The sequence below is a fragment of the Heliangelus exortis genome, chromosome 17, assembly GCF_036169615.1.
Source record: "Heliangelus exortis chromosome 17, bHelExo1.hap1, whole genome shotgun sequence".
NCBI lineage: Eukaryota > Metazoa > Chordata > Aves > Apodiformes > Trochilidae > Heliangelus > Heliangelus exortis.
Window position 1 is genome coordinate 7,503,361 of NC_092438.1, and position 19,637 is coordinate 7,522,997.

Consider the following 19,637-nt stretch of genomic DNA (forward strand, 5'->3'; position numbering starts at 1 on the left):
CATTTTATAGTTACACATGAACTGTTAACACATGGAACTGCTGACTGGTTTTCTGAATAGAGTTATGTATATTGCACAACAGTCCTCGAATGTTTTAAAAACAAAAAAAGTCTCCCGGTGAAGAATTTTTTTTTTCACTTGAGCTAGAGACAGAATCCATGGCCTAAACAGAGGAGCTAGATCACATGTGTACAGCTGTTTTGTAGGTTACATATTTAAATTTAGAATTATGCTGTATAAATTGAAATTAGGTAGCTGGGGTGGGAATATTTTGAATAACACTAACTTATTTTTTAAAAAAAAAAAAGCAAGATAGGACTTTGTGCAATGTATTTTTGTAAATGCTTTTCAAAATGTCTGTTATTCTTTGCTGCCTCCAAACTGACAAGATGCTATTGAGATGTTTAAATAAAGAAGAGTTTTAATTTTTGAAAGTGCATGTACTATTTGAAACAAGAAATAAAGTTGTTTGGTTTTTTTTTTTTTTCTGTAATTTTTATCACCTGCTTAAATAGCTGCGGACATGAGAGACTGCAAGAGCAGGAGTGGGGGAATGGCAGTGCATTTTCCACCCCCCTGGATCGTTTCCAGCTCCCGTTTCCCTTCCTTCTCCTTCCCCAGAGCCGGTGCCTCGGGGCGGGGTGGGCAGGGGGGAGGTGGCAGCTCCGCTGTCCCCAGGGCGGGGGGGGGGGGTGGCAGAGCTCCAGCCGGAGGATGTTTGGTTGGTAGGCAAATACCCGGGCCCGCTTTTCCTCCAGCGTTTCCCGTGCCGCATTTTTAAAAGAAAATCCCGCTTTCCCGTAGTGTGCGGGGGGAGAGCTTTTAAATCCCTTTCCCCAGCTCCGCTCCACCCCCTGTGTACGTTCCGCGTTTTCCCCGGGCTGTGACGCAGGAACCAAATCTTTGCCACAAACCCAAGCCTTGGGGCCTTTGTCCACACCCGGCAGTCCGGTCCGCTCCCTCCGGTACCCCCCGGGACCTCTTTTCCCCACCCTCTCCCGGGGGTTCCCTCCCGGGGGTCCCCCCGCCCGTTACCGCTCCGGGCCCCGCCCCCGGGACGCCGTGTGCCGTAACGCGCAGGCGCGCGAGCTGACCCTCGCCGGCCGCCGTTGCAGCGGGCGGAAGCCGGGCGGCGAGGCGCGCTGCGTTCCGCGGCTGCGTGCGGCCCTGCCCGCCGCCGCCTTCACCCCCCCCTCTCATCCCCCGGCTCCTCCCCATCCTCCGCGTTGATGGCGGCGGCGATTATGGCGGCGGAGCAGGAAGCCGCGAAAGGCGGCGGCAGGAACCGCGGCGGCGTGCAACGCGTGGAGGGCAAGCTGCGCGCCAGCGTCGAGAAGGGCGATTACTATGAGGCCCACCAGATGTACCGCACCCTCTTCTTCAGGTAGGGCCCGGCCCCACGCCCTCCCCCTCCCCCGCGCGGCCTTCCAGAGCCTTCCCACGCACTCCGCGCTGCCGCCGCCCGCCTCGCCCACGCCCGCTCCCCATTGGCCGCCGCCGCTGTCCATCTCCGTTTCCCGCTCTCCCATTGGGCCGCCGGGGGGCGGGGTGGGGCGGGTGGAAGGCAGGGGTTGAGGCTCCGGGGCCGAGCTGGGCCTGAGGAGGGGCTCGCGGCCTCTGGGGGCCCGGCCGCTCTCCGCTCCCTCAGGTCCCGCCGCTCACCGCTCCTCCAGGCGGGGCACAGCGGCGGTGTGAGAGGGCTCGGGGTCGGGCTGCTGCCCACCGGGGTTTGAAGGTGAACTCCAGCAGCGGTGTGGCCGGGCACAGCGGCCCGACCCGACCCCGCAGCCCCGGCTGAGGGAGTGGTGGGGGGTGTGGGGTCGCCGGAGGCAGCGGCAGCGCCAGGAGGGCGCGGTGGGGGCACAGCGTCCCGGTGCTTTGATGTCAAGCAGGCGCGTTGCGTCACGCTTCCCAGCCGGCTCGGACAGCGCTGAATTTCGCTGCCCTGTACCCAAACACCCCTTGGCGGCCTCATGTCCCTGGCCAGGCGGGATGGCCTCGGTTTGCCTCCCCAGGGCATCCCCCGGGAGCTGGGTCCTTCAGTTGTCCCTGGTTCCAGGGCCATCTGTGAGTCCCTCAAGCAGATGCCTTCTGGACAACTCCTGATTTGTCCCCTTGTTTTAAATGTCAACTTGGCTGCTAAGTAGAGTGTTTCAGGCTTATCAGGTTTTGGCTTGGTCATTGTTCAGCCCAAGAAGCAGGGTTACTCCATTGCTTGTCAGGAATCCTCTAGTCCAGCTTTTAGGAAGGGGAGGCTCTAAGAATTGCAAGAATCACCTCCACAGAGGAACGGTATTAAAATAGGTACTTGTTGGTGGAATTTTTCTGTATGTGACAGTGACTCAGTAGTGCAATCCTGGACTTTTTCAGGAATATTCCTATTACCTGTCATGTCATAAGAAACTCATTTGTATTCTAAGCCTTTTTCAGATTAGTCTCTTTTATATATCCCCTTTTCTGTCATCAGAATTTAAAATGTAGACCCCTGCTCTCGGGAGCACAGAATAAGTTGGTTCTTCCAGTGGGTTCCTGGGTTCATACCAACTTTCTTGTGGTTCTGCTGGGGGAGGACAGTTGGGAAAACCTGAGTCTTGGAAACTCTCTGTCCTCAGACCTCATCTAAGTTAGAATGGGAACAGGCCTGGGGGTGTCTACAGAAAAATAGCAGCTGGGGTTGTGGGAAAGAGTCCTTGGTGCATAGTCCTGCTTCTGCAACCAGTGTAGATTAGATAGCCTGCCCTGCCCTGTACCAAGCACCATTAAATTAAAGCAGTTGTGTTCTGCCACAGCCTTCTGATGGGATCAGCAAGGGCACTGTCTAGGCCTTAAGACTTAAATTGTATTTGCAAATAAATCTAAATTTAAGACAAAGCGTGGCCTATTTTATACCAAGGATTAAATGATGTGATGGCTGCAATGGCAGAAGATGACTTGGCTCAGCAGGTCACTCCTCATCCTGTCTTCTGAATGTATTAACTCACATCCTTTGCTTAAGCCTCCCTGAATTAATTTAGAATCAAGGATCCTGTCTTTTTCCATTTTAAGTGCAAGTGTAAGGAGGGGCTCAATTAAATGAAAAGGGGACATTTGCATAGCTAGGAAGAGAGTTTCCTTCCAGGTGAAAAGTTGCAATGTGAAACTTGTGTGGAAAGTCACTGAGGCCAAAGAAGAGTCCTGGATAGTCTTGTCTGTCCTCTGTAAAACATATGTTAAATGTCAGCAGTTTTCCAGAGACACATTAACACAGGCTGAGGTTATTTCAGCTGTGGAATTGTAACTGGGATAGCCAGTGCCTCAAACATGAGTCTGTGCTGTCAAACTTGAAATCCTGACTCAGAGTTTTAAAAGTCATAAACTGAGATGTGTTAGAGGGTGGAGGAGGGGGAGAAGTGGAGGAGGAAAGATTACTGTAAGCCTTCCTGCATCCTACAGACTTCTTATCCCTCCCAGTGATCCAGGGAGCAGGTGGAAAACTGCTGTTCCTGCCTGACCCTGAGCAGTGAGACCCCTGTTCCTCTGGGCCACAGTGTTACTGTACAGGCTGGCTGGGCTGAACCACTCTGTGGTTTGGTGCTGAGTCAAAATTGCAACTGAACATTCCCAAGACATTGATTCCTGTTTTCTTGGTGCTTGCAGGTTCTTTCTCTGGTTTAAATAATCTATTCCAGAATTTCTGTCATTCTAAATTACATTTGGATCAAAATATTTGTTTTTATTTAAAAACTTTTAAAATAAAGTTACTTTAAAAATAATCTTATAGATTTACTTTATATTGTAAGGCTGCCTTTTAGTGCCTGCTGTAATAATCCCCAGATTAAGAGCTCCCAAGTAGCATTGGGACTTTTAGTGGCAGTAGAATCTGTGGAATTTGATCTACACTGATACTTGGGGTCAGACACCTAAAAGCAAACCTGGGTGTGAGGCCAGCAATGAAAATGTTGGAGCTGCTGATCCATTTGACTCATGTCTGGAGCATTTGTTATGGTGACTGCAAATCTGAATTGTTGAGGATCCTTATTCCAAACAACCAGCATCATGCCATCCATTTACACAGTCCTGCTGTTTTGAATAAAAGATTTTGGGTTTTTGGAAAACAGTGAGCAGGATGGGAGGGAAGACCCTGCCTCCTCCCCTGCTCTTTGTCTGAGCAGGTTTTACCCAGGGGCCACAGCAGAACACAACCAGGTGTCACAGAGGACAAAATTAATATTGCAGCTACTAAAGCAGTGTGTTAAAACTGACATTTTACCTTTTCACTATGAGCAAAGTAGCTGTTGTTACTACTGCTCAGAAAGCAGAGAAATGGAAATTGGAAACTCTATCTGCTGCCACACCAGAGCTGCTCTTGTAGGAAATGCTGCTTTGGTGATCTGGAGATGTGAGTCCCCAGGACCTTGACTTGCCCATGGTAATGATGTGCAGGAGGCTGCAGTCACAGCACTGTGTAAGAGGCTCCTTCCTGCTCTTGAGGTAACCATTGGAAACAAATTATTTTTCATTTCTTGGTTAACTCTATAGTGAGCAATGTGGAAGCTGCTGCAGGTGTGGTTTGAAGCATTGGATTGCAGAGAGCAGACTGATTTGTCATGAATTGGTGACTCTGGGAAGTGTTGTATGGTAAACCTTGCTGGCTTTTTGAGTCTTACCTAAAACCCATCAGGGACAAGGTACTTTTGGTTCAGCAGAGGACTGGAATGTGGCTGATGAGAGTAGGAGATGGCTGGAGGCCCTTGGGTGAATCTGGGCCTGTGAGCCACCCAGGGGGTATTCTGAAAACTGCTTCACTGTGATGGGTTTGGCTTTAGTAAAGGTTCTGATGTGATGGGTTGAGCTGTGTAGTGCCATGTGTTGGCATTTTTTCTCAGGTGAACTCCAGGGATGGTTTACTTTTCTTTGTTCAGCTCACATCATTATTGAAACTAATGATTTAAAAATAAATCCCTTATTGCTTTTATTTTAAAATCAGTGATCTTTAAGTAACTTCCAGCATACACATCTTATTTTATGGTAATTTTTATCAAGGCTTTGCTGTTTTTTTCAGGTATATGTCACAAGGAAAACATGCAGAAGCAAGAGAACTAATGTATTCAGGGGCTTTGCTGTTCTTCAGTCATAACCAGGTAGGTGACTGGTCTCATGTTGTGGTTTAGGAGGAGGCAGGATTGTTATTTGAAGACATGGGGGGTGAATGGTGAATTCTTGATGGTAAATGTTTGGGGTAAATGCTTTGGAATCTTCTGTTTTATCTCTTTGTTGAGCCACTCTCTACAAAGAAGGATTATACCAAACTAGAACATAAAGCACAAGTGTCTGTGAGCACCCAAACAATAAACATAACCACAGTTGTTTTGCTTTCCTGGGAGCCTCTCTTTTAATACCATTGAATTACTATAATTTTTTTCTAAGAGAGGGTGGAGACTTGATTCTGTTCCTTAGCTGTGGATGTTGATAAACATATTAAATCTGTCTGTGACAAAATTCTGGTCGATGTTTTCTTTTATGTACTGATACCAGTATGTGTTTGTTTCATAGCAAAACAGTGCTTCTGATCTGTCCATGCTGGTTTTGGAGTCTTTGGAGAAATCAGATGCAAAAGTAGCAGATGATCTTTTAGGTGAGGTGGTCTTTATGCTTGGTTTGATGGTATTCAGCTTGTGCTTTCACTTCACAGTGGCTGTTGTAAGCAGTCTTGAAATGTGAAATCCTTTTTTTATGCCCTCTGGCTAAGGGTTATCTTTGTCATAGAAGTGGACTGGGGGAAAACTTTAGTAGAGAATAATGGATTCCTGATAACTTTGTGACCATGCTTAGCACAGACACTGCTGGCTTGTGGCTTTGTCCTGTCTTCCATGCAGCAGTAATGTATGCACGTGGTGTCCCCAGGGCATTGATGGAGGGTGGATTCCCACCCAAGCAGTGGGGTAATATGCACATCATTTGTGACACAGCTGTTGGCAAGGAAATTTTTCATGTTTGACTGTGAGATTTAGTAGCTCTTCTTAAGAGCTGCATGGCCAGACTGCTGCTGCAGCATGAGTGAACTGCATCCATGGATGGAAACAGACAGACAGAGGCTGTTCTGTATTTGTATCAGTTCTGTCAGTTTGCTTCCCATCCATGACTTCTGGTGATGCTTTTCTGAACTACAGCCCTCTGTCCCTCACAGCTTCCCTATGAATGGCAGACAGTCCCAGAACCTCTTTTGTCCTCTGTGTTGTCCTCTGGGATATCCTGTCCCAAATGATGAGACAGGAAAGCTGTCACCAGCTGATTGCATGGCACAGCTTTTGGCTGTGGAGGAGGCAAATGAAAATTCCTGGCTGACAGATGCAAGATGGACCTGATGTTTGACAAGTGCCTCAGGTTCAAAGTCCCTTTTTCTTAAGGTGGCTTATGGATGCCATTCAGGGAACTTAAATGGTTTATCTTAAAGATGCAGTAGAAGCAGCAGTTCATCCTACTTTATTAATGCTAAATATTTGTGATTCTTATTGCTTCTAGAACACTTGGCTAAATTGTTTAGTTTAATGGATCCAAATTCACCCGAAAGAGTTGCTTTTGTATCCAGAGCACTAAAATGGTCCAGCGGGGGATCAGGAAAACTTGGGCATCCAAAACTACACCAGTTACTAGCAATTACCCTGTGGAAAGGTAAGAACAATCAACTGGCTTTTCTGTGTTTTGTTTTAAAAATGCTGAAAGTATGATATTGTAAGAGCTATACTTTGGAAATAATCAAAGGAAGCAGAGATGGAAATGATTGAGTTCTGCTGTTCCTGGATTTTTGCAGTAACTTCATATTAATGCTACGAAGAAAAAAACCTCTCTACTGGTGCAAAACCCAAAATACAACTGCTGTAAAGCTCTCTGAAAGGAAGGTTGATCCTTTAGACTTTGAGGTAGTTTCAATCCTAAGAAGGTAAATAGGTGGAGAGCAAGGTTGTTCTAGTGTGGGGCTTTTGGTTTTAAATCTTGGATAAACATGACAAAGATTAAAATCCATCACCAGTCTTTGGATCTGTAATTAGGTACTTTCTGAAATGTTGACTAGCAGGCTTATAACAGAATGAGTGCTACTGCCTTTGATTTATGTGGGATTTTATCATTTGTGATGGGATGCAAGGTAAACCAAAAATGCAATAAATAATTATTTTAATTGTGGACACCAGCCAGTTTTTAAAATCTTGTATTCAAAACCTAACAGAAGTGAGTGAGAATAAGTGAATAAATACCATCTCTTCTTTGGGTTTTCATGAATTAATAACTGTGCAAGATGATTGTTATTTAAAATTTTTCAGTAGGTGCAAAGTGGTGGTGGTGTTTTCATTTACTGGGTGGTGTATATGACCTGGAAGTCAGCACCCCAGGTCACTGCCTTTATGTGTGCCATAGGCTCTCCCCTGGCTGTTCTCAGCTGATTTGCATTAGCCTGTTGGCTGCTGCCAGCCAGAAAGAGATTTTCCTCAGAGCATTGAAGTTAGAAGCTGAGATACAATTAGGATAGGAAACAAAAAGTAAAAATCCCCATTTGGTAGCCATCTGCTCACTGTTCTTTTTAAATGTGATTCCTTAGTCTGTAGTTTCTGAGAGTATCATCAGAAAAGGCTCAGGTTTTTAAAACAAAACTTTTAAATTCCAAAAGACATCAGCTATCCTATTTTGATTTGTCATTGCAGTGATTTTGCATGGTGCTTTGCTTCAGGTTGAGTTCTAAAAAATCATTGCCATTTCTTACACCTTTTTTTCCCTGTGTAATTACTGTTCTACTCAGCATATGGAAGCAATTTAAATTCTGATAGCAAGAGTGGGCTAAGCTAAAGATAGGAGATGCCTTCATTCTGTGCACTTTAGAAAGAAGGATGCTGAAGCTGCTGATTGACTTCTTGGTGCACATGATCTGATATGGAACTTCTTGGTTCTCCTGAGCACTGGTGAAGTGTCCAGAGGCAGTTAGATAAAATAAATTATGGCAGCTCAAGCTGTTTCTCCTCTTGCCAGCTATGCTTTGTGGTGGTATTGAGTAAAGTGTGTTTAACACCAGTTGTTCAGATATATTTAGGATAACATATTTATTCTCTCCCTTTATAAATTGTCTGTAACTTATGCAGAAAAAAGCCCACTTGCTTTTCACTTGTTGTCTTGTTTATTTACCTTGTGTGTAGCTCTTGTCCTTTTACCAGCTGTAGTGTACAAGCCTAACAGATTTGGTTTTGCATTCAGGTATGATGAATTGATTTCTTAAAAACTGTTTTTCTTTTTCCTTTTATAGAGCAAAACTATAGTGAATCTCGGTATCACTTCTTGCACTCCACAGATGGTGAAGGATGTGCAAATATGCTTGTGGAATACTCCTCATCCAGGGGATATCGCAGTGAGGTGGACATGTTTGTAGCACAGGCAGTACTACAGTAAGTGTTGCACTTTTTTTAGCTCTTGTGCTGAGATGATACTGTGTTTGAGGACTTGATCATGATAACTGCAGGTTGACTGTGCATCCTTTTCAAAAAGAAACTGTGAAACTGGCCAGACCTTCTGAAGCTCACTTTGTGTGGTAGCACAGCCATCTCAAAACTGGTGTGTTCAGACCATGGAGAGAAAAAAAAAAGTATTAAGATCAAACCTGAAATCTTGTTAATGCCTGAAGAATTAATGTGATCTATTTGACCCTGAAAGCACATTTCTTAGCTTTGTTAAGACCACTTTATGTCTAGTGGGGGCTTGATGTTCTTCCCAAGACTGGACCTAAGCAGGCTCTGTGTTTACCTTTAGTACTTACACTCACTTGTCCTGAGAGGTGATTTGTCTTGGGTCACCCTGGTCTGTGAGCAGCAGTGTGATGGTTCTTGGTGTGACAGAGTTGCTGGTGGCTTTCATTTGCTTCAGGCATTTATTTTGTAGGAGGTGAGAATGCAAGCTATTATGTACCTTTGCAGAGCTCATGTACAATTAAGATTGACAAAGCCAATTTTACTGTGTTTAATCAGCTGATGGCTTTCTTCAGTCAGGGAAAGCAGCTCATGGAGGAGTCTGAGGAGGAGGTGGAGACAGGACTGTGCAGCAGGGAATCAAGGAGAGAGTAGGAGTTGGGGGAGAGGGAGGAGGTGAGAGCAAGTCTGTCTGTCTTTTGGCAGCAGCGAGCTGTCATATTAGATTTGTCCTGGTTTCTGTAGCTGGTTGATACAGATTGCAGTGATTTTGAGCAGTAGAAAATCCTTTATGGAAGTCCAGTATATGTAGGACCCTTAAACAATGTTACAGGTCTTTGTTCTGGAGGGAAGGAAATTCTGGGGAGAGGTTAAGAGTTTGAGATTATTTTTTCAGTATTTTTACAGCACCACTGCTTCATCCTTTACTGGCTGATATCTCAAGTACTGTACCAAATCCTCTTATACAGCAGTTTATACTCCAATGAAAATAATTGCAGTTCTTTACTTAGCAGTAAGCCAAAAAAACCCAATGCCCTTGCACATGTGATGGTGCAGAAGTGGAGACCAAAAATGAGACTGCTTGTGGCTGCTTTCTCAGTGCTTGTGGACAGTGTTTGTCCCAGATAAAGTCTCGTGTTAGGCCAATGGGATTTGCTGAGATTGCCAGTTAAATTAACTGGACCTGAAGGAAGATTTGATCAGTTTGGGGAATTGGTCTGCTAATTGGTGACAAATGGGTTGGGACCTCAAACTGTAGCTTTATTATGAGATTTTTTTAGACGTGTGTGTGTGTGTCAACCTTCCTAATGGTCCTGATGCTGTGTTATTTTGAGGTAGTGCTTACAGAATGACAGTTTTTGGATTCTGGCAGTTGTGTTCTGAAAGGAGATGTGTTTGGGAGTGGGTAGGGCTGGGAGAGAGGTTTTGAATTAGGTTTTTACCTCGGCATAGTAAACTCTGGACCAGTAAATGCAATATGATGTTTAATCACATAGTGGCCAATCTTTGACACTTTTATTTCATTGTTGTCCTCTTTAGTAACCATTCTTTATACAGTCTGCTTAGATTTTGGTTAAATTAATTCTATTAATATTTAATGTCCATTCTCCCTCCCAGGCTACTTATTCCAAAATAAATTCTAATAGTGGTTTTCCCCCTCCTCAGTTGATAGCCAAACATTGCCAAAAATGTCCATCCCTATCACTTAGTTTTTGCCATTGGTTTAAGACTGAGATGACTTCTGTGCACAAATGAAGTAGATTGTTGAGCTTTTTTGGCTTCCTTTTCCCTTTATGCATGTAAAACTACTTCTCTGCCTTTTATTTTTAACTTGTGCTCTTCTCTTTCCTTTTGCAGATTTCTCTGCTTAAAAAATAAGACCAGCGCATCAGTTGTTTTTACAACCTACACACAAAAACATCCTTCAATAGAGAAGGGTCCACCCTTTGTCCAACCACTGCTGAACTTCATCTGGTTCCTGTTATTGGCAGTTGATGGGTACAATCTTATTTTTCTCATGTTTTTCTTGGTTTCCTTTTCTATTTGATACAGAGATTACATTTTTTGTTGTTTTCTTTCTAGAGGAAAACTAACAGTATTTACAGTATTGTGTGAACAGTATCAACCTTCACTGAAAAGAGATCCCATGTATAATGAGGTGAGTTACTCATTGGTGCAAGCAGGGTAGAACCTGCAGAATTAGTTAAATAATAGATTATTGTCTCCTGGATTTTGACTTGTAGATAGGAGTCAGTGGTCTCGGAGATAGGAGTCAGTATTCCAGCTTGTATGATGTGACTGTTCCCTGTTGTATTTCAACCTGTAAACAAAGTTGTTTTCTTCCCCTTGTATCTTTTCAGTACCTAGATAGAATAGGACAGCTTTTCTTTGGTGTTCCACCCAAGCAGACATCATCCTATGGAGGATTACTAGGTAAGCTTTATGCCAATAATTGTTTATAGATACCACCAGCCTTTTCAGAGCAGTGGCTTATAGAAAATTAGTTGGAAACAGATTATTTGTTCTAGTAAATACATCAGTTTTCTCATTGCCTACAGAACCAGTCACTACTGTGAATGGGTCACTACAAGATGAATGGGTTGCATGTGAAATTAATTTGGTCAAGATAGACTTTTCATCTTTGAGAAAGGAAGAAGCATATAAATAACTCCTCTGGTTGATTCTTGATATTATAACTCCCAAAAGTCTTGTGTTTAAGCTTGATATCCTCAAACTTCAGTAGCTGATTTTCTTAAAGTCAAGTACTATGACTTAGGAAGATTTCTAAGCAGTCCTGATATAAAGTGAATGTTCCCAAAGTAGAAGTTCTGAAATGAATACTGCTTTTTGAATTTAATACTGAAAGGGAATTGAGAAATTCAGCCCTCATTTTCTGGCTCTTGAACAAAATGTGAGGAAATTGGACGGGATCATTTTTGTAAAATTGAACATTTTTCCTTGAGAACTAAGCTGCTCTATTTGTAGACTGAATTGAAGCTTTACCTGCAAATGTCAACTCACTGATACCCAAAGCTTGAAAAACATGAGCATCATAGATCCCAATTCAATCTTCTTTAAATTGAATAAAACAGTGAGAACACATAAATGCCTCAGACAAGTTCTTCATAGCATGATGCAGACCATTGCTGGGTTTTGACAGTTCCATGGTTGGGGGTGTCTTTCCTCATTTGATTGTTTTAATTTTTATTTTATGCTGCAACAATAGTAGATAAGTATATGACTTCAGTTGGGTTTTTCCAGTGTACTCTTAGGGAAGGAACAGTATCAAAAACAACTTCTCAAATCAATAAATTTTTAATGGAAGCCAATGTGGGAATATTAGTGTCCTGCTGGGACTTTTCTAATTTAAGAACAAAAAAGGGTGGGTTTTTTTCATTATAGAAATTTGCAGCCTAGCAGGACAGTAAGTTTTTGATGTGAGAACTTAAAATTAACAGCTGTGACTGTCCTGAATTTTATTCTAGGAAATCTTTTAAACAGCCTGATGGGAACTGGAGAAGATGATGACACAGAAGATGGTCAGGAAGACAGCAGCCCTATTGAGCTCGACTGAATGTTGTCATTGGGTGCCGTGTAAATCTGGTGATTTGATGACTCCAAAGACAGTTTTGGAATTTGAAACCTGCAGTTGTTTCTTGGTGCCTAAAAGGGCTCCTCTGGTCTTTTAGAAAAGGTTGCTGAAATGTTTATAATGTTCGGTCTATATTATTTATGTAATAAATGAAAGAAACCAACCAAAAGTAGCCAAATGAACCAATTGGAGCAGTTGTTAGCAGGTTTCTGATACAGCAGCTGGTGACTTTGATTAAAATATAGTCTTCAAGGTTTCTGATGCAGTGTTCCCTTTTGCACAGTCATTCAATAGAGCATAAATATGGGGTCTTGTACTTCACAGCCCACCCACTACCCTCTTTATGAACAGAAAGCCTCCTTGATCTCTGCCACCTCCAAGGAAGAGCTGGAAAGGCAGAGTGATCAGTTGAATAATTTATTTGTGAGGCTGGTGCCAAAAGTACTGCGAGATGAGCCAAGCAGCATAATTTGGGATGCACATCCAAGAGACATTGATCCCAAGAACTCACTTCCAGTGCCGTAAGTAGCACGCACACCCCTCATACTGCCTGGCACCCTCTTTAAGGTTGGGCTCTGGCTGAGCCCACACCTGTGTTCAGCCAATACTTCCTGAAAAGCACAAGAATGAATTGCTCTTGAGTTAAAGCTGCTCAGTGGAACACAGGTAATTGGCTTCCATGTGGTTCTCTCCTGCCTAGGTATAAAAAAATTTGGTGTCTAAAATACCTCCTCTGGCTGGTGGCTCTCCTCCTTTGGAACAGGTTCTTTGTTTCAGTGTAAGTTCACAACCATAGGCAAAGGTGGTGGTGTTTTAGTGAATGAAATGATGGCCGTGAGCATTGTGTGTGTTTGAACTGCAGCTGGATGTAAAGAAAAGGGATACTGCAGAACTTTCAGTTCTTTATGATATATTTATTTTTCTTGGGTGATTGATTCATTTAACACTTTCTGGAAAAAAAAAAAAAGGAGAAAAAAAAAAACAAAAAAAACCCCAAATCAACAAATAATGGAGTAACTGCAAGCCCCGTGGTAGGCATAGCCATTCTACAGCTCCTCCTCTTTAATGCAGCACAGAGGAGATGTCAGTGGTACCATGAACAGAGGAACCGGTGGGGAAACGCTTTATTTTTTCACAATGGAAAAAAGAAAAAAAAAAAAAAAGGCTTAGATTAATAAACAGCAATCATGCATGGGGGGAGGGAGGGATTAATACAAATTTATTGACTGTATGAAAAAGAAAAGGCATTGAAAAGAAGACTTTGTGTTATTGTGAAGTCTCAAATAAACACTTTATACCAGGATGTGTGATGTTGCTGCTTTTTAAGAGTTGTATGAGCAGAGATGTTACTTTGTTTTTTTGGTTTTTTTTCCCCATCAACCATGTATATATATACACTCATGCATAAGCAGCCTTCTGTGCATATAATAGTTTATAATTAGATGGCATATAGTTTAAATTAATATTTATACTATTCTTAACCATATTCACAAACAAGCTCTAGAACTAGCACGCAAACAACTCGCCCAGCCTGTCCTGTCCCTGCTTCTGACATGCCCAGGGTTTTAAGTATCAGTGTGCCTGTAAAAATATATATAATTTATATTAAGTGTATTTTTATATAAATACCTAGCTATATATATATATATATATGCATGTGGATTTATGTATGTTTATGCAATATATTGCTTACATTTATATTTATATACTTTATCCCAATATAAACATGCACATGTATATATTTATAATATATATTGTAAATTTGCAATAATGAAAAAATGTCTATTTTAATTGTAATAAGTGTATTTTTACACTTATTTAAATAAGTATTTTTATATAAATACCTATATATAAATATATATATATGCATGTGGATTTATGTATGTTTATGCAATATTTCTTACATTTATATTTATATACTTTATCCCAATATAAACATGCACATGTATATATTTATAATATATATTATAAATTTGCAATAATGAAAAAATGTCTATGCATACATAGATGTGTATGAAATACAAATATGTAAATTAAATATATAAGTCTAGTGATGGCTACATATATACATGCAGTGTTCATATGAACTCTACTTAGCTCACAGACACATTAAAAAAAAATGTTATCTATTATGCTACATCTACCATGCAGTTTATAGTTGTGGCTGTGACTAATCAACAGCTCTTGAATTTAGTTCTGTACTCCTCATAGGTATCTTTTGTGTTTATATCTGCATACATAAATATAAAATATAACACAGATATACAAATAAGCATAACACAAATATTTGGGTGCAGTTTATATGAAAATACACTTACCTGGCACACAGGTGTCTGTGCAGGTGCTCTGCCCCCCTCCCTGCACTGAGCACCCCCAGGGGTGCAGATGGTTTTGTGGGTGTCCCACACCCAGAGGGCTCTGCCAGCACCACCCCAGCACCTACCTGGTCTCATTTCTTGTTTTTAACCCCTCCCCAGCACGACACAGCCACAGCTCTGACATAATAATTTATTGGTTTGAATGACATTTAGTACCACAGTTGTCTTACCAGTGACAGAACGAATGGGTACAGCTGATGAAATGCTCTCATTTACACACACACCAACGTAAGAAACGCGTCGGACAGGTCAGTGTCTGGGGCTGGTACTTCAGCAGACACCAGAAATTTCGGTTTTGGGTAAAAATCCAGCACGTGGTGTGCAGGTCCCAGCCTGCCTGCCCCGACTGCAGGAATTACAGTGCTCAACACAGCGCCGAAACGTCACTTCAAGCAGCGTTTTTTTGTTTGGGTGGGTTTTGTTTCTTGTTTTCTTGGCAGAAAAAAAAATAACATTGAAGAGAATTATTGAAAAAAAAACCAAAACAAAGAACCAAAAAAACAACAAACCAAAGTGCAACCATCAGTCTGGAGAAGCATCGTGCTGTTGGCCGGGGGGCTACGCCTGCTGGGGGTGGGCAGGGCTGGGCTCTTAGGGTGCCTGGCAGCAAAATGGCACCTAAAGCTGAACCCCACAACCCACGCTGGGCTCCTGAAGGGGGTTAAATCCCCCACCCTCCCCTGAATCATGGAAGGAGAACCTGGGGGGCACAAGTGCAGCAGGGCAGTGTGGGGGGTGTGGACCCTGACCCCAAAAGCTTTGCTCCCCGGTCTGGTGGATCAGTCACCCCCTTCCTGCTCTGCCCGTGTTGGGCACCCCCTCTGTGGCCTTCATTAAGCAGCTAATGAGGCCAACAGCACTGATTTCTCTTATGCCTAAATCCCATATGATCCTTGCTGGATACAGCATCAGCACCACCATCACCACCACCACCAGGTGAGGTCAGTTACTAATCCTTCACCCCGATGCTGTCAGGCAGCTCACCCACATCTCTCAGCACCAGTTCATGTTGGAGCATCACGTCCCACCAGGATGTCCCCACTCAAGGACTCGCAGGACCCCAGGGAAAGGGCTGGTGGAGAGCTGGGGCCCTGGGGATGCTCAGCCTCCAGGGGTCAGCTGGTGGGGACAAGCCCCTTCTCCTCCAAGAGGTGGCACTGACAGTCTTCAGCACCCTGCCAAAGCTGGGTGGGGGGTGACAGGTCCCAGGGACCACCTGTCCTAGCAGTGTGTCCCACGGAGCAGCCACAGAGCCAAGTTTTGGGTTGGATCAGCATCTTCTCCAACATTTCACTGCCATCCTTCTTGGTTTCCGACATGATCAAGTGAATGATGAGGGGAAAGGGAAGTATTATTATTATTATTATTATTAATAATAATTATTATTATTACTGTTATTATTCTTATTATTTTTTAACATTTCAAATAAAACCACGTTGTGTTGTAAACAGAAGCTCATTCCTCAGGTCTGCCCAGCCAGTCCCAGCTAAGGTTTATGTTTGAAATGGGCTTCCACTGGAAGAAAGAAAGAAAAAAAAGAAAAAACAAAGTTAAAACCAGGACCAGTATTGGCAGACACTGACAGCCCCACACAAACCCCCCCTGTGGAGGGTCCTTATCTTGCTGATGCTCCTTGGCTCTGATTAACCTCATAACTGGGTGACTGATCATCCTTACAGCAGGGTGGACATCAGGCCAGAGTGAAGAAGAAGCAAGGATACCATCCTCATCCTCCTCCTCCCTGCTCAGGCAGAGTTTGCCTCCAACCCTGCACACAAGGGAGCAATGCCACTGCACCCCTGGTCCCCATCCCTCCCCCCCCCTCCATCCCATCCTCTAACAGAATCACAGAATGTTTAGGTTGGAAGAGACCTCCAAGGTCATCCAGTCCAATCTTTGACCAACACCTCAGTCAAATACTAAACTATGTCCTTAAGGACCAGGTCCAAATGTCTTTTAAATGCCTCCAGGGGGTGACTCCACCACTGTCCTGGGCCATTCCAACGCCTGACAACCCTCTCAGTGAAAAAATATTTCCTAACATCCAGCCCAAACCTCCCCTGGTGCAGCTTCCATCCACTCCCTCCGGTCCTTTCACAGTTTACTAAGGAGAAGAGATTTTTTCCCTCCTCGCTCCCACCTCCCTTGAGGTAGCTGAAGAGAGCTCTAAGGTCTCCTCTCAGCCTCCTCTTCTCCAGATTAACACACACAGGAAAATCGAGGGGCTGAGGCCCCCCCAGCCAACACACCTGCGTATTCCTGAGGCAGCATCGGGCGGCTGATAACTTTCTGAAAAGTTGTGATCCACTCCAGCTGCTCCTCCTCCGTCTCGCAGGCAAAGAGGAATTTCCGATCGGGGGTGACGATGGTGATCCCGTGCTGCCAGTGGTTTCCCTGCGTGGACGGTGGAAGCCCTTCCAGGACCTTGTAGCTGTTTTCCTTGCTCCCAATAAAGACTTCCCCTCTAGCAAAGGCATCCTAGGAGACAGGAGAGCAGTCGGGCAGGAAGGATTGTGAAGGGGAACTCTGTGTCCTGGGCTCACCCTGCACCATCCAGAAGCCCCATCAGCAAATGGAAGCAGCCAACCCACCCCCAAAGCAGAAGCTGCCCCACAAAGCCCCATTCCAGCTCCATCCAGGGGCACCCACTGTATGGGAGCAACACCAGAGATCCAAAATCCAGATGCAGAAAAATTCAAAAAGGATTTCTAAAGCATTTTTTGGAGATTACCAAAGCACAGGACTACTGCACACTGATGCCAGGCAGTTCCACCCAGCAGTGACAGCTCGGTGTCCCCTTAGCTCTCCCATCAGCTTGAGCATCACTGCAGGTTATTACCAGTGTTATTACTAGAGATAATACCCAACAGACAGCCAGGCACCTTCATCTTACCAGGGGATCTTTGAAATACATGAGCCGTCGGTCATCCATGGTGAACCATCGCTTCTTGAATCCCTCTGTTTGCTGAGAAGTCAAAAAATGTCATATTTAACCCCAAAGCAGTGCAGCTCCTTGCTTACTGGGCACAACCCAGAGGTAACAAGACGCTCAGAGGAGCCCCCCAGTGGGATGAAGGGGAGATGTGGGACATGTGGCTTCTGGGTCACCACGAGCCACCAGAGCTGGAGTCTGTGGGCTTGCAGGGTTGGGCAGTGAGAGGGGAAATGGGTGCCTCATCTTTAAAGTGATTCTGGATTTTCTAACATTTGACTCCAAGTGGCACAAGCCTATTAATGCATCCAAGGCTTTCAGGCTCTGCTTCGCCAGCAAGGGACCGCCCACCAGCAAACCCACCAGCAAAACCCTCCTCAGTCCCATTCAGAGCAAGACTCACGTTAGAGGGATGGCAGAAACATTTTATATCCTACCTTTGGCCCCGTTTTCTCCATGTACCCTTCCTTCAGGTAGTTTCTAGAAAGCTTTGGCACCAGCTGGAGCAACCAAAGAGAGAGAAGAGAGAGTGTGGGGTCAGCTGGAGGGAGCTGGGGGTGTCACAGGGCAGGGCTGGGGGGGTCACTGGAAGGAAGGACCACACTGGGCTCTGCCCTGCCCTGAACCCACAAAACAGCTCTGGCTGAACACTTCAGTCCCACTTTTCCAATGTGCTCAGAAGAGGTGAGTGAAGAAGCACAAAGCATCTCTGAGTGCTTTACCAGTAGAGCCTATCCAGCCCCCAGGCCAAATCCCACTTTAGCAGCCAGCTCTGGTGATGCTGACCTCCACTAGACACAGCAGAAGCTCCTCACTCAAGCCCTAAAGTGAAATTTGCCTCTAAAACCCCAGTAACACCCACTGCCTGCACACTCCCCCCTCCTGCAGAGCTTGCTGACAACAGCTACCCCCACCAGGGACACTTTGAATGCTGCTGAGTGGAGACAAGGCAGGAGCTGTGAGATCTTTGCAGATGCCTCTGAAACACTCTGGAGAGATGCTGAATCTCACCACAAATGGGGCTAAAAAGCCTGGCCACAGGCTGCTCCTGCCTTTCATTCCAGCAGGTTATTGATGGCTCCCCTTGCCAAACCACACTCCCCCCACCCCTACCTCTGCCCAACAGCAGCTCTGGTCAGGCAGGTATCTGCTTGCAGGGCAAAGACATCCCAAAAATAAAACAGCCCAAAGAATCACACAGCTGCTCTGCAGCAGCCGGGAGCATCTTCATCTTCATCATCTTCATCTCACTTTCTCACAGGCAGCACAGGGCTCTGCAGCATTTGTAGCCTCAGAGTTTGGCTCCTGGCACAGGGCTCAGGACACTGTGCTAAGCAAGGAGCTCATCACCTTGGCCCGGAGAGATCCCTCTACCCTGCAGAGAGGTCCCCACAGCATCCTTCAGAGAACCTCTCTCCCCAGGAGCTGGAGAGGCAGCCTGGGCATCCTCAGGTGTGTCAGCAATCTACAACTCTCTATTGTGTTTAACCTGGCTCCTGGTTAAACGTAATGTAAATGTCTTGTCACCTCTCTGACAGGATAAAGGAACCATAAATTAGGTGCAAATGATGGCAACACCCAGGACAGAGCCACCTTGCAAACAGAACATAGTCTCCAAAGAGGTCTCTCCAAGTCCCTCATTCCAGGGATCCACCAACCATGGGGCCATTCTTCCTTCTCCTCTGCCCCTTTCTCCCCAGGATCAGGATGACTTGGGGCAGTCCAATGGGAAACCTTTGTCTCTGCAGGTCCTGGGCATGCACAGGCAGCCATGGGACACAGTCAGACCCAGATCACCACCAGACCCTCCCCAGGTCATTTCCAGAAGGCAGGTAATGCAATTAGATTTCAACATCTACAAAGTCAAGGGGGGAACAGAGAGCAAGCACCACCACCAGCCAGTGACACAACACCAGTTGCAGCACAACTGCAACACGAGGCACTTCCCATCAGCTTGGGCTAATGCAGGCTCCAAGATTCCATTAGCAGCAGGTAATGCAATCAGCAGCTCCAGCCCCCGGAAAACACAAGGCAGAGATTCATGAGACCTGCATGCAAATATCCATCCCAGAGGGTTGAGAACAGCACCCACACTCTTTGCCTTTTTGTTTTCTAGCCTTTGTTTCAGTTTTTAATATTATAACAACAATCTTTGAGCAATATGCTTATGGCTACACGTGACAGGGCTGGAGTTACTCATCCACAAGACTCTCACATTTTGAGTATGATCTGTGTGTGCACAGACATCACCCTGCACATGTTTCCAAGGCTGGATGATGGGAACAGGTGCTGCATGTGGGCTCCACATC

The 19,637-nt window shown here is 44.8% G+C and overlaps 2 protein-coding genes across 3 annotated transcripts in view; one reads left to right on the forward strand and one right to left on the reverse strand.

Moving 5' to 3' along the window:
* Positions 1 to 1,099: 1,099 nt before the first annotated feature.
* On the forward strand, positions 1,100 to 13,321 carry GET4 (guided entry of tail-anchored proteins factor 4). The gene is made up of 9 exons (XM_071760817.1): positions 1,100 to 1,384; positions 5,042 to 5,120; positions 5,533 to 5,614; positions 6,502 to 6,651; positions 8,270 to 8,408; positions 10,284 to 10,424; positions 10,509 to 10,584; positions 10,787 to 10,859; positions 11,912 to 13,321. The coding sequence occupies exons 1-9, from the start codon at positions 1,230 to 1,232 to the stop codon at positions 11,998 to 12,000; spliced, it is 984 nt and encodes a 327-aa protein (XP_071616918.1). The 5' UTR covers positions 1,100 to 1,229; the 3' UTR covers positions 12,001 to 13,321.
* Positions 13,322 to 14,512: 1,191 nt separating this feature from the next.
* ADAP1 (ArfGAP with dual PH domains 1) overlaps positions 14,513 to 19,637 on the reverse strand; it is a 60,577-nt gene continuing 55,452 nt past the window's right edge. For both annotated transcript variants that reach the window (XM_071760818.1, XM_071760819.1), the window contains exons 8-11: positions 17,766 to 17,828; positions 17,290 to 17,361; positions 16,646 to 16,874; positions 14,513 to 15,911 (exon numbers count right to left, since the gene is read on the reverse strand). In XM_071760818.1, the coding sequence (XP_071616919.1) occupies positions 15,883 to 15,911; positions 16,646 to 16,874; positions 17,290 to 17,361; positions 17,766 to 17,828 (393 nt within the window). In that variant the 3' untranslated portion in view covers positions 14,513 to 15,882. The remainder of the gene's footprint in view (positions 15,912 to 16,645; positions 16,875 to 17,289; positions 17,362 to 17,765; positions 17,829 to 19,637) is intronic.

Coding starts and splice junctions, on each gene's coding strand:
- GET4 (XM_071760817.1), top strand. CDS start 1,230: ATGGCGGCGGCGATTATGGCGGCGGAGCAGGAAGCCGCGAAAGGCGGC. Junction 5,615..6,501: donor AGTAGCAGATGATCTTTTAG/GTGAGGTGGTCT, acceptor TATTGCTTCTAG/AACACTTGGCTAAATTGTTT. Junction 6,652..8,269: donor AGCAATTACCCTGTGGAAAG/GTAAGAACAATC, acceptor TTCCTTTTATAG/AGCAAAACTATAGTGAATCT.